General features: G+C 35.8%; 2 protein-coding genes and 1 pseudogene across 4 annotated transcripts; all 3 read right to left on the reverse strand.

Annotated features, from left to right (window-relative positions):
- Positions 1-1,164: 1,164 nt before the first annotated feature.
- On the reverse strand, positions 1,165-3,322 carry LOC122041982 (heavy metal-associated isoprenylated plant protein 32-like). 3 transcript variants are annotated; one of them, XM_042601887.1, is made up of 4 exons: positions 3,145-3,322; positions 2,971-3,047; positions 2,747-2,822; positions 1,165-2,631 (listed from the first exon to the last, which is right to left on the reverse strand). In XM_042601887.1, the coding sequence occupies exons 2-4, from the start codon at positions 2,974-2,976 to the stop codon at positions 1,418-1,420; spliced, it is 1,296 nt and encodes a 431-aa protein (XP_042457821.1). In that variant the 5' UTR covers positions 2,977-3,047; positions 3,145-3,322; the 3' UTR covers positions 1,165-1,417. The 3 variants fall into 3 exon arrangements, with proteins under 3 accessions (XP_042457821.1, XP_042457822.1, XP_042457823.1); XM_042601888.1 differs by lacking the exon at positions 3,145-3,322 and having other exon boundaries at positions 2,971-3,117; XM_042601889.1 differs by lacking the exon at positions 3,145-3,322 and having other exon boundaries at positions 1,166-2,650; positions 2,971-3,101.
- Positions 3,323-8,483: 5,161 nt separating this feature from the next.
- LOC122044551 lies at positions 8,484-8,578 on the reverse strand (annotated as a pseudogene).
- A 4,236-nt stretch (positions 8,579-12,814) lies between these two features.
- Positions 12,815-13,827, reverse strand: LOC122041984 (peroxiredoxin-2E-1, chloroplastic-like). The gene has a single exon (XM_042601890.1). The coding sequence runs from the start codon at positions 13,657-13,659 to the stop codon at positions 12,973-12,975; it is 687 nt and encodes a 228-aa protein (XP_042457824.1). The 5' UTR covers positions 13,660-13,827; the 3' UTR covers positions 12,815-12,972.
- Positions 13,828-14,179: the final 352 nt, after the last annotated feature.

Raw genomic sequence — 14,179 nt, forward strand, 5'->3', positions numbered from 1 at the left:
TGTTATAGTGGTTTCTTTTAATGATAATAAAAATAATGGTGCTTTTTTAATTTTTTTACTTTTTTCATAGGAAATATGACTTCAAATTTTCATTTATAATCCATATATCGACTTTCAATCCAACTAGCTCTGAAGATAAAGCCTAGCTACTAGAAAATTCTAAAAGCACAAGTGGCTCCTTATAAAACCATTAATATCCTAAATTTTTTATTTAACTAGAGAAAAATATCCTACATAATATTGTAATTTATATTTATATTAGTGTAAAAAGTATCATAATTAAAATTGAATTTTGATGTTGATAAAGATTCAAATTAAAAGCTCATAAGTTATATTAAGCCTACAAAACTTAACAAGAAAACTCTAATAGATTAAGCGAACCAAATATTAGGTCATGAAGACTATACACTAAGCAGAAAGTCCAGAAAGGACAAATGGACCTGACATATGATAGGACGGACTTGATGGATTAGCAAAGACCAAATATTGAATAAAGAAAAATCTTGATGAGTCTAGTGATCTAACAACAAACAAAGGAAATCTAAATAGGTTAATTAGACCTAATATTTGGTACAAGGTGAGTAAATATAAACTCCTAGAGTTGAGATATTCTTCTAGAAAGAAGGACAAATAAAGACGAGCCCTCAATCGCTATGAGGATGGACTTAGATTCTGAAGTCGAAAATGCATTATGTTATATTCTATGCTAACTTGGTCTTGTAGAGTTAGGTGACCGAACAGGTTAACCGATTGATTGAACGATCTGAGAGACCGAACAGTAAGGTCTGATCAACTTAGAAGCTGAGGTGGCATGTATATGTGACATGACAGCCAAAGTGTCTAATGTGCTGACATGGTATCCGAAGCAGACGAGGATAAATCTTGAATGGCTGACATCAGCATGATGCATGGTCAATAATAAGCTCAACGAGGCCGAGGATGAACGTTAAAATGTCGACATGTTAAAGATAAATGGCATATTGCTTAATTCAATCGACCAAACCTATGCTTCATTTGACTAAAAATCAAATCTGAATTAGGTCAACTGCGGATCAGACGACTAATATTATTAGTCGACGGATCGATTCATATTCATTTAGTCGACCGACCGATCCTAATAGCATCGAAATGAAGACTCGTAGCCTAATTCTCGCCCCATCTCAGGCGTCGCAATCCACACTCATCTTTAATTTTCTTCTAATTTCTGCACAAGAAACACTGCCAATAACTGTCTAAGAACCACAAGGTAAATTAAGGACCGCCGACTCCTATATACTGCAAACTATAGCGAGCAATTACCAGACGGAGGGAGATCAAATTAAAGCCCTAAAGCCAAACTCCATAAAAACGAAAACAACGCGACTGATGAAGAAAACGGAGAAGCAGGCAGCGCACACCCAGCTCGCTTTTGCTCCCTTCACATTACCGAGCAACTATTAGGATTCTCATCGCTGAACATCAAGTATGGTTCCACGTGGGGATGCAGCTGCTGCGGTGGTTGCGGCGTGTACACTGGCCGACTGTATCCATATCCGTGGCTCAGCTGCGCCGGCGGGAAAGTCGGCCGATCTACTGCAGTCATCATCATCATCATCCTCTGCTGCTGTTGCTGTTGCAGTTGCAGTAGAGCTTGCATATACTGCTGGTGGTAGTAGGGGTGGTTTCCACTTGCCATCATCATCATATCCGGTGGCATCGACCCCGGCTGGAAATAGCCCAGCGGCATGCCGCCCAACGGAAAACCTCCTATTTCGCCCATCATCATGTTGGGCTGGGCCCTTCCTAACCCTAGTCCCACACCGGCATTGCTTCCGCCAGCACGCTTGCTACCTCCCCGGGATGACGGGTCGGCATGGTTTCCATGATTCCCACCCTTGTTCTTCTTGCTGCTTCCTCCTCCATTCTTCTTACTCCCATGAGTTCCATGGCCTCTTCTACCACTACCATTGGTTTGGTTTTGTTTTCCGACGCCACCGCCACAGCCGCAGCCGCCAATTTTGCCTCCCATAACCTTGTTGATCACTTGGACTAGATTTGCTCCCTTAACACCACCACCACGTTTCTTACGATTTGCTACACCATTCCCTTTCACATTCAGCTGGTTAAAGATCTTCATGTTGGGTTTCATCATCCTCTTACGGTCACCAAGCATCCCATCACCACCAAACTCATCGTACATATCGTCCAAGTCCTCGTCGTCAAAGTCGTCTTCGACGTTTCCATCATCCATCTTGTTGTCCTTGGAAGGCGGATTGAACTTGAACTTCTTGTTGTCCTCCTTGAAAGTCAACTTGAGGTCCTTCAGATTGGGAAATTTCAGATCTTTGAACCCTTTTCCCTGCTCCCGAGTCTGCTTTTGCTCCTTGTGACTAGCGCCACTCTTTTGCGACTTTCCACCACCACCACCACCACCCTTTTGCGACTTTCCATTCTCCTTCTGTTGTCCTTTGACACAATCAAGCTTGAGCTTTTGTAGCATGTCGGTGAGGTTCGGCTGGTTTCCACCCTTTGTGGGAATAACCTCGGCATGTTTGCCAACCTCGTTAAGCTTTTTGATGAGGATGGCTGGATCCACAGCCCCTGTCACTGTAACCTTCCCTTCCTCTTCATTTATTGTCACCGTGCACACCCCTGAAGCCCAAAACGAAGTCTATTCTTGTTTCTTGGTTGCCATTCGATGTAAAAAAATAAGGGGGAAAAAAATCAAAGACCAAAAGGAAGAATAGTGTTCAATGTGCGCACTCACCCTCGATCTTGTGAAGCACTCTTCTTACTTTTTTCTGGCACCCATCACAGCAAAAGTTCACCTTCAGAACACAAGCCTACAAGTGGAACAAGAAAACAAAGACCTAAGAAAACTCGACATGAAGTAAACAATTTCGAAAAAAAAAAGAGAGGCATTTATCTCGGATTTGAGTTCGGAGCAAACAAAGGAAGCGGCAGAAGAAGAATAAAAGATTGTTTAATTACCTGCATCTTTAAGAACTTGCTGGCTTCTTCTGCTGCAGGAAGGACCAGGAAACTTGTTTATGGAATACTGGAGAGATCTGAAAGGTTGAGCAAAAGCATTAGCGAAAAAAAAAACAAAAAAAAAGGAACTCTCAACTAAAAATGACCAAAGATATTTGTAGGTTGAGGTTATGCCTTATTTATTCAGACCAGCAGGAGAGAGCGAGTGAGGTTGCTCTGTTGCTGCCTGTTGGCGGTGGTGGGAAGGAGGACACATTCCTTTGCTTAATGGAGAGCTAGCGAGTGAAGCTGCTTCTTGGGGCAGTAACTGAGAGGCGGTGGGAAGGACACATTTCTCTGCTTAATTTTCCTATTTCCATCTCGCGTAAAATTTTACAGTACAAATTTAACTCTACGATTTCGTTTGGACTTGTTTTTGTTCCCAGCTTTACCCAGACTGAAATCATGATACCAGTATATCGATGAAGGAATTTATGACTGTCATGTCAAAAAAAAAAAAATCTTTGATTTTAAATTCCCAGAGGAGTGTAATACTCTCATATAGTTTATACGTTCTTATCCCAAGCAAAGAATTGTATAGTCCTATTAAAATCTTTAAATTTTAATTTAATATTTAATAGAACCATCAAATTGATCCAACTAAATCAATTTGATATTTAATTACAATTTTCTATATAATAAATTAAATACAATTAATAATAATATTATTAATGATATTAATGGTAATAATAGATTGATAATATATATAATAAATTTAAAATTTAAAATAAATTTATATATTTTTTAATAGGATAATTTAATTATGATTTTAAAAAAATATTTAAATTATCTCATATAAATTGGGAGTTATTGAATCAATTAACTAAAGTTTATTGCTTTCACTATTTTAATGCCCCTCTCTCCCCTCATCTCCATACGATGTGCTCGTGCATGTCATCGTCCCCTCCAACGATTGACGTCTTCCGGCTTCCCCTCTTCTCCATCTTGAGTCGTCAAAGTTCGTGTGTCCCCTTCCGCAAGCCGCCAATGCCCACCCAAGTAAAATTAATTAAGGTTTTCTTCTCGTGTATGCCCAAGTTCGTGCGTCCCTCAAGTCACCGGCATCACCTCCTCTGCTATCGCTACTCGTCAATGAGAATGTTATCCGTGGTTCCATGGACAAGGAAGTTATCCGTTGGAGTTCGGAGTCACTGGCGGAGGTAGGGGGGGCGAGGGGGTGCGGAAGCACCCCCTTGCTTCTAGAGAAAAAGAAAACATTAGTTATGATTAAAAAATTAAAGGTATAATTATAATTGTTTAAAACTATTGGATTTTTTCACAAAAGTGCCATTAAAACAACATTTTCCCTCTTTTCTTGTTTCGATCTTTTTCTGCCACAGCAAAGCTTCTTTTTCTTTTTCAGCCGCCGAACCCTTTTTTTTCCAAACCAATCTTTTATAGTTTCTTCTTTAAACCAAAAACCTTAATTGTATTAGGAGATCTCATTATTTCCCCCTCTCCAGTCTCCTCAAACCGTTGCCCTCATCTTTGTTGCCTCTTCACTTCGTCGACGCCTTACGCCAGTGACGTCACTACTGTTCACGATTAGCCTGTTCCGTCGACGTCGCTGCCAGCCTGCCACTATCGACGCCGCTGCCATTGTGCTCCGCTGGTGATTCTCCACAACAAGCAAAATCTCTTCAATTTTAGATGAATTTTGTTCCTTATTTCATCTAATTTCTAATTTCATGATTTATACTTGGTAGTACATTAATTGTTATGTTGATTGCATAAATTAATAATTTTGAGAAATTGACATAGGTTATGGGGAAATTTTTAAAACGAAGTATTGAGTCTTCTAAGAATTCTATGAAAGAAAATAGTAAGAAAAAATATTCTCGTATTGAATTCAACCTGGATGATGTTGTTAGTGACCCAGGGCTACGCAAACCAATTAATGAATTTGATATTTCTATTAGAGATCATATTCGAAGAGAATATTTGATTAGAGGGCCTTGTTAACCATTTGGTCATAATTATCCCCAAAGACAATTTGGTAAAGAGTATAGAAGTTTTCAAATTGCTTGGTTTAAAAAAATTTCATGGTTAGAGTACAGCATATCAAAAGATGTAGTTTTTTTATTTTTGGTGTTATCTCTTTAAAGATTCTCATAGAAGATGTCAAGTTGGAGATGAGACATTTACTAATTCAGGGATGACTAATTGGAGAAAAGCAATGGAAGTATTTAGTACTGTTATCTTTTAATATATTTATTTGATAGTAAGAAATTTTTTTTAGTCTTTCTTTGAGCATCCTTCTAAATTTTTCTCTGGATCCGCCACTGTTCGGAGTTGAATTGTCTATATGGTGACTCATGCCGATCTTATCAATATTATACGATTATGATGATTCCATTTTGATTCCATTATAAATTCGTGCCCTTGATCAATTTAATGCTTTCGGATCATAGGATCATATAATCTAAATCATAATTTTATAAACATTTAGTGTGATCATACGGAACTTAGTGGACAAAAGTTTAAAAAACATATTTTTAAAATTATTAATGAAACATCTTATTTTATTTTTTTTTAAATACTCCTCATCCTATTATTCAACTATGTATAATTATCCAATTAATTTTCAGTCCAACATCTCATCTTATTATCTCAATGTTTATATTTTGAGTCAATTGGTTTTTTTATAAATTTTATAACTGTAATACATACTATAATATCTATAATTTTGTAATTATTATAATGTATATTTATTATATTTAACATTCATAAAAATTTATATTGGAGTAATTATGATTTTATAATTATTATAATATAAATTCTTATAATTCACATTATAATATGAATTAATTTTGATAAAATTAATGCATGATTCTGTACATCCCAAAGGTGAGAGTGTTTCATTCATACGAGAACACAACCCCACTCTACACACCTGAGGGTGGCGAGTATGATTTGATGTGGGTCACGTCACAATAACCGACAGTATCTGACGACATCAATAATGTCCAGTAAATGAAACCTACATCTGCACACGGTCTGCATGCCACAGAGGACAGCCTGTGAATTTAGTGGGAGCATTAATGAATCGATGGAAGAACCAAGAGAGACACTTCCATGAATCTGACGCGCTGGCAGTCTCAGCGTGACACAGCGCCACGCCCAAGGGTTTCACCTGCGCAGAAAATTTCACCTTGCCTCTGATTTGACAAAAAGTATAACAATTTTTTGTTTTTATTAATTGATTACTGAAATATTTTTATTTGCAACGGTAATTTTTTAAATGATAAAATAGAAAAAAATCCTCAATGACAATTTGAATTTTACCTGCAATCCCCACTCATGAAAAATTTTGTTTCCATTTCCTGCATGTAAAGTTTTATTTGCTTCAACTCCCTCATACAAATATTATAATCTAATTACCCCTCAGATTTTTAAGTACAAAAGGTTCAAAAATGAGTATAATTCCTCTTAAATTCAGCACTTTAAATTAGAATCGAGTATATTTTCTATTAAATTGAGTATATTTTTTTTCCTGTTTTAATATAATTTCTCTTAAATTCAGCACTATGTAAAAAAAAAATCTAACATATTTTCTATCCAATTAAGTATCATTTAAAGAAAATCTAGTATATTTTCTATCCAATTGAGTATCATTTAATGAAAATCTAGTATATTTTATATTAAAATTGCCCTTCATATTTTTTAGGTATAAATAGTCTAAAAATGAGTATAATTCCTATTAAATTTAGCATTTTAAACTAGAATCAAGTATATTTTCTATTTAATTGAGTACGACTTTTTTCTTATTTAATATAATTCCTTCTAAATTCAGTACCATTTGAAAAAAATCTAGTATATTTTTTATCCAATTGAGTATCATTTAAAGAAAATCTAATATATTTTCCATCCAATTTAATACTATTTAAAGAAAATATAGTATATTTTCCATCCAATTGAGGTGAAAAAAGAATCGTACTCAATTTGATAGAAAATATACTAGATTTTAGTTTAATGTACTGAATTTAAGAGGATTTATATTCATTTTTAGATTTTTTATATTTAAAACATCAGGGGCAATTAGGTAAGTATATTAGACTAGGGAGTGAAAACAAAGAATTTTTTCAATAGAGAGTGCATGTAAAATTGTGTTTGTCAATTGAGACTGTATGTAAATTTTCTCTTTTTTAAATGCCACACCCAAAATTTGAAAAGACATATTGAAAATTGAGAATATTCGAAAATGCATCTCTGTTTTTATTTTAACCCTCATGTCAGAGTTGATTTTTTCTTATCTTTCCTCTCTTGTACCTATAGTATTTTTTTTTTTCATTTTTGCTCTTACATTAAATTGTTCTTTTTCCTCTACATGTATGCAATAATTATTATAATACTTATTTTTAAAAATTTGCATCGTTATAATGTTATTTGGTAAAAATCAACATCATAATTATATTGATTTCAAAAATCTAACACGTACAACTACAACTACAGTATGGTTTTTTTTAAAACACTCAAAAATAATATATTTGAACTCCGAAGTATTTCAAAAATTCGAGTTAACTTTAATACAATTGATATATACACATAATTTATCGTAGGGATCGAATGTCAACATCAAACATGAACATAATAAATATCTTCAATGTACTATCTTCTTTCATTATATATTAAGTTTTCAAAAATCTAAATCTCCTAAATCAATCAATAGATTTCAATTAAAATTCTTGATAGACCTAAATAGTTCCGATTGAATTCATTTTAATTTTTATGGGTTTCTATTGTGCTTTAAAATTTAATAAGTTTTTTTTTACTATTTTTTTTAAATCAATACCATAGTTTAACATTAGTATTACTGTGGTGCTAGTTTTTAGAAACTAGCACCACCGTGATATTAGTTTTAAAAATCAATACAACAACAGTACATGTGTAATGAAGATACGTAATTAAGATATGATGCTGTTTTTTAAAAGTTAACATCATCGTGACTATTGCATGCATGCATGCAAAGGATAAAGAAAATTTTAATTTAATTAAAGAGAATAGAGAAAAGATATTGGATGCAAAGAGAAAGAAAAGAAAAGAGAAAAAGTATAGGGGTAAAATAATAAAGAAGTGTATTTTTTGAGCATTCTCAAATCTAAATGTGCTTTTTGGACAATCTTGAACTTTGGGTGCGCTTTTTCGAAAATTATCATATTATTTAATTATTTTTTCAAAACTTATTATTATATTTTTATATCTATGTATTTAGGTCTTCGGTCCAAATAATCCTAAAATTGAATGACTCAATCTCACACATTGACCGTCAGATAAATCTAAAAAAATTGAATGAGTATTAGTAAGACACTCAACGTTACATCCACTTTAAGTCATTTAGAAGGGAGGTAAATCATGATACCGAACAATCTCTTAGTTAGAGGAACTTATTCCCTAAATGAACTCTAGAATATTCGAACTTTACTCATGTATTGTAAATCTATCATCTGAATACTAACTAGGCTACACCTGTGGAGACAAACTATTTCTCGATTTATGTGTCAGCCTTGCGCAGGAATCATGCCAATATACTCTATGTCATTCTAATATTATCGGATATCTCCGATGAGACATTTAAATCCTAATTATATGAGAGTGAGTCTTACCTTTATTTATCACATCATATATTTCGTGAAAACTTATTATATCTTTAATTAGAGTAAAAGATAATATCGTTCACTCCAAGTGATCTAGTATTATCGGTCCCATGAAAAATACAAACAAGTAAATTGGGAGGTATTTTATCCCAAAACCTATTAACATAATATAGATATCAATTATGTTAATTTGTGGGATGACTTGTTGTACTTATTTGTGGGATGACTTGATGTACTTTTAAGATAATAAAGATGATCATGTATTATGTATTATGATTATAAGACTATAATTTTAAGTTTAGTATTGAATATATAAAATATATAAATATAATTACCGTGGATGCCAAGGCTCATTGAAACATTATTTTTTTAAAAAAAATACATAAATCATCTTTATCCATTGGCTAAAGTTTCAAATATTACATAATACTTACATTAGATTATACGTGGGCAAGAAGACATTTTTAATGACCTATAATAGGATTTGGAAGAATTTTCTAAGAATTGTGCTGCCACATATGAATTATAAAGAATAAAATAATTCTATACACGGATTTTATCATAAAAGTTATAATAATTTGTGAAAATAGAATTAAATTTGAAAGTTATAAATAGAGATTTATTTCTCATCTCTTGTGTTGTAAGAGCAACTTAAAATCTGGGGACGAATTGTGAATGAATTGTGAAGAGTGTTTAGGATGAATATAATTATTTTTTACTAGAGCAACTTAAAACAGACAAGTAGGAGCTTTATCTTTCGTAAGAGTTAAAACGATGATAATCATATTCTCCTGATCTATGGAGGGAAGAAAGCAGAGCCAATTGTGATGCCCACTTTAAGAGGACTACAATTTATATTTATAACCTCAAATTTTATTTTCATTATTAGTCCATCAATAATAATAGAAAAGTAGATTAACTAGTTTTTACCCACATAATCCACATCTAATAAATCAAACTCATAATGAATATACGCATTAAATTATTTTATTAAATTTGTCAATAATGATAAGTTCATGTGTTAAAAAATAACATATAAACTCATGGAATGGAGAAATAAAATCTAACAATATCTTGGGCTATATATAATTTCACATATAATACATAATTAAATTCTTTAGTTTAGTTCAATATTATTATTATGCTATTGAATAATAAAAATACCCCTTAAAATAATGTTGCCCAATAACTTTATTGGAGCAAAAAAGATGATGCTATTTCCTTAACAGGTATCAAAGGTAATGTCATGGCTACTTTAATGAAGAAAAAAAAAATCATCACTATAATTTTAATAGAACAGGTATCAAAGGTAACATATGAATATCATCAAGTAAATGTGTAATTGTATAAAATATCTCACTGGATGTCTGATCTTTCTATGCAAAGAATCGTTGTATTAAAATAAATATCTCTCTTGATTTATCTGCTTTTAGAAAGTGTGTGGTTGTCTTGAAGGGGTTGTTAAGATGACGACTTTATCTTTGCTCCAATATCAATATTGTTAGGTGAATAATGACATAACAACATGATGACATAATTCAAATTATAGGTGGGAAATTGCCATGAGGTGATGTCCCGACATGGACCGCTCTAAATTTTTGAACTTCTTAGATTTAGTTAACTTTCATTTTCAACTCAGCCTAAGTTGAGCCTCATTCATCTTCAATCCTCGATCTGACTTGAAAGAGGAATTTGTGATACCCAGTGATTGTAATCCCTCCACATCAACAACTTCAACCCACGTTGCCCTACTCCACGGTAGCAACTACGACCTACATGACTCTAGTTTAGTTCCTTATTCGGTTCAGACTTCCAGTCCCCTATACTTGGCATCCCAAGTCTCTTATACGACTCGACACCGAGGCTCTCCTCTACAACTTACCACCCTAAGTGACCGATGCAACTCGGCTTTCTAAGCTCCTCATGCGACTCGACCTCTCAAGTCCTTCCTACAACTCGATCGCCTCCCAAAGCACCTTGTGTGAATCGGTACCCAAGTACTTGAAGCACTCAGCTCAAGGTTGCGCCCGAGCTTCATTAAGCATCAGAGGGCTTTTGTCAAACAATTCAGCGTATTTTAGCATGAGCGTTTTGGGACCCGTCATTAGTAGAAAAATCAGCGTATTGTTTTGATTGTTTCTTGTAGTTCAAACAGGGCCTTCTTAAGCTTATCACATCACTTTATCGAGTAGGATAGATCTTGCTTGCAATACATATTTTCATTCTTTTTAGGTTTCTTTGTCTCGTGATTATCTATAATTTGGTTGCTCCATCTTTCTATCAAACTAGGTAGATTATTATTGTAAAATCAGGAGTTTTCAGTGATTTCCATCACAAAATTGAATGCACATTGCTCCAGGCGTAAGATCTTGTGCAGTCAAAGAGTGTTTGTTAGATCCCAAATGGTGTGTTACCAGAAGGTGATCCAATTATTTATTGTTATTTAATTTTAATTACAATAAAATAAGGGTAAAAATCTTGTTGATTGAGATGGAGTAAGAACTTGGGCATTGACTTATATCAATCTTGTTGACTGATCTATCGTTGAAGGTTAAGCTAACGATTGTGTGTTGGACTGGACCATTATCTCCAAAACATAACTAAGATATTCTAATAACTCAGAATCATAATGCATATCCAACAATCTCTAGCAGCTGAAACGCTCTGCTCCTTAGTAATAGAACATGCAAGGAAATAAATAGGAAAAAAGGAAAGATAGGGAACCATAAGAGGACTGACTGCAGCTAATATAAAAGGAAGTTTTTGGTGTTTATCGAACTAGTCTATTTGGTTCATAGTTATAAAATAAGTAAAATCTATGGTATCGTAACCAAGTTGTTGAATGAAATTTTAAGATTCATTTCTTTACATTTTGTAATTACTAAACATACTATGTACATTTTACTGCATTGTCAAATCTATCATAACCATTTTATCAAATCTATCATTTACTCAATAAAATTATCACTTGTTATATAAATACTGCTAACTTGATGCAATGGTGAAACACCAATTCAGCTAAGTAATCCGCATCACTTGCCAATCAACAATTAATAATTTTTTTAAAAAAAAATCAAATGTTTAAAACATGAAACCCTTGAAACCCAGTCCCCTGCTGTCTTTACCACCTCAAGTGAGGCGATAGCAAGCGTCATCACCCCATCATAATCCAGCCTTCATCTACTCCACTTCTCGGAAGATCATCCATGACAAATTGAGTGAGCTCCGGATGCTGGTTCAGAGGATCATTGACTTGGACTCCTCCCTATGTGATTGTTTAGTCGAGATCCAATCCGTTTTCTGCTCTATCACCCTATAAATCATCCATGCTAACCAAGTGAATTCAAGATGCTGGTTATGAGGTTGGCCATCTTAAATTCTGATGAAACTCACCGTCCCTTACCTTAGCATGGTGGTGTGTTCACCCATGGCGCTCGCCTAATTTCAGAGGGCATAGCAATGCTGGTTCACGGAAAAGACCAAGTTCATGGATCTAGTGATGCAACAGGTTGCCACAATACCGAAATATTTTATTCCCAAAGATCCTATTGCCAATATAACTACACTTCCTTGACATCTCACTGAACCTATACTCTTTGTTAATCCACATTAGCTTCTTGCTCGAATTGAGCTCAACTTTTGAAACCTACCAATTTGAGCCATCAACTCCGGCTATTACATCGATGGAGTCTTATGGGATCTCATGAATCAATTCTTAAACTCCTATTAAATCTTTCTTCCAACTTTTTCCTTACTCAATTTACTTTAATGGAATGAAATTGGAATCATAGAAGTGCTTTCCACTAATGAGATCTATAGATACAAAGCCTCAAACTATCCCCGATGAGCGAAAAACCCCCTTCTCTCCTACAAACTGAATGCAGAGAATTAATTGTTAGAGATTTAACTTTGTTTTTCTAAAATAATTCAACGTTACTGAATTAGCCGGTGATATAGATCCCTTGACTGAATTGGAGATCCGCTAACATTGGATGGACAACAGTTTAATGGATAAAAGTTAACACTCAGGCAGATTGGAGATATTGTGACTGATTTAAAAAATCAGTAGAGAGGTCATGATAGATTTCAGCAGACACCTAGATTATGAATGACAGATATTGCATTTCTTTCTCGCATTTGGGCAAACAATTGGTCTACACACAACAATCTTCACCAGTCAATCAAACTGCCTGAGTTGGTTCTCCAGAAAGTTAGGAAATACTAAATATTTCATTCTTCAAAAAGCATAACCAGGATTCGTTTATCCAAATTCAACAGTTTTGGAGATCATAGAAATAGATAACTGCAAACAGACCAAAAAAAAAAAAAGGGGGCACGGACCTGAAACAGGGATGACGTTGAAGGGTTGTTAGAGGACTTTCAGCAAGTCCTCGGCGCCGCTGAAGGTAAAGGCACCTCCATCCTCCAAGTTGAGCACTTTGACAACCCCATCTTCTGCCAGCAACGCATAGCGCCGGGATCGGACGCCGAGGCCCACGGGCTTGTCTGACAGATCCAGCTCCACCCCGAGTGCCCGGGTGAACTCCCCGTTTCCGTCGGAGAGCAGCAAAACCTCGTCCCCAATGTTGAGATCTTTCTTCCAGGCACGCATCACGAAAGCGTCGTTGACCGAGATGCAGGCAATGGTGTCCACGCCTTTGGCACGCAGCTCCCCGGCCTTTTCCACGAATCCAGGGAGGTGTTTCTGCGAGCACGTCGGGGTAAAGGCCCCCGGGACGGCGAAGAAGATGGCTTTCTTGCCCTTGGTGAGATCAGAGACGGTGACGGTCTGGAGCTCCCCATCGGAGCCGAAGTAGGAGAGGTTGGCGTCAGGAAGATTGTCTCCGACGGATATGGTGGTTGCGACGGCGGGGGCGGAGGCGGAAGAGGCGAAGAGGCGGGGGAAGAGGGAGGACCTACGAGTGTGCAGTCGGAGGTGTAGAGTGGTAGTGGAAACGGAGCGGTGGCAGCGGGCGGCGGAAGGGAGGAGGCGGGGCAAAGAAGAGGGGAGAGCGGAGGGGGCGACAAGCTTGACGGCAGAGAGGGAAGCGGCCATGGCTGGTCGGAAAATGGGTGGATTGGATTGGAGGCGCTGGCTGAGGGTGAGACAGCCGAAGTGGATCAGCTATCGTCTCTTAACGCGATTCGTTCGTTACTCACGATGAGCACAAGGCAGGGATCATGCAATTTCGTAATCCTTCAGTCCAATTACTCTTGACGGACCCCCACTTTGATTGGGCATTCGATGCAAAGAGCCAGTGGGTCCCGGTTACCTCGGAATGACCGTCCCTTATTCGTAGCATCAAAGGAACGGCGTCCCCACTGTGAGTAAGACACCTGATCGCGCCTCTACGCTCATCCAGACTTAATCCGTCCCCATGTGATAGGTAAATTAATCGTCAATTTATAGTTGATATCGAAACGTAGAAAGAATTTTGCTTTATGAAGATATTGCGATAAAAAGTGAATATGTTCGTTCCTAATGTCTCTATCAATTTATTTCAGGATTAATACGGATGAGGTAAATCACGGACGATTATTAATCTTTGGAATAGTGACTAGTACATAAGGGAGAC

The sequence above is a fragment of the Zingiber officinale genome, chromosome 2A (genome assembly GCF_018446385.1).
Source record: "Zingiber officinale cultivar Zhangliang chromosome 2A, Zo_v1.1, whole genome shotgun sequence".
NCBI lineage: Eukaryota > Viridiplantae > Streptophyta > Magnoliopsida > Zingiberales > Zingiberaceae > Zingiber > Zingiber officinale.

Excerpts from the sequence above, each read along its gene's own strand:
- LOC122041982 (XM_042601887.1), bottom strand. Across the intron at positions 2,632-2,746 it reads AGTGCTTCACAAGATCGAGG|GGGTGTGCACGGTGACAATA; the intron begins GTGAGTGCGCAC and ends TTTGGGCTTCAG.
- LOC122041984 (XM_042601890.1), bottom strand. The coding sequence starts at position 13,659 with ATGGCCGCTTCCCTCTCTGCCGTCAAGCTTGTCGCCCCCTCCGCTCTC.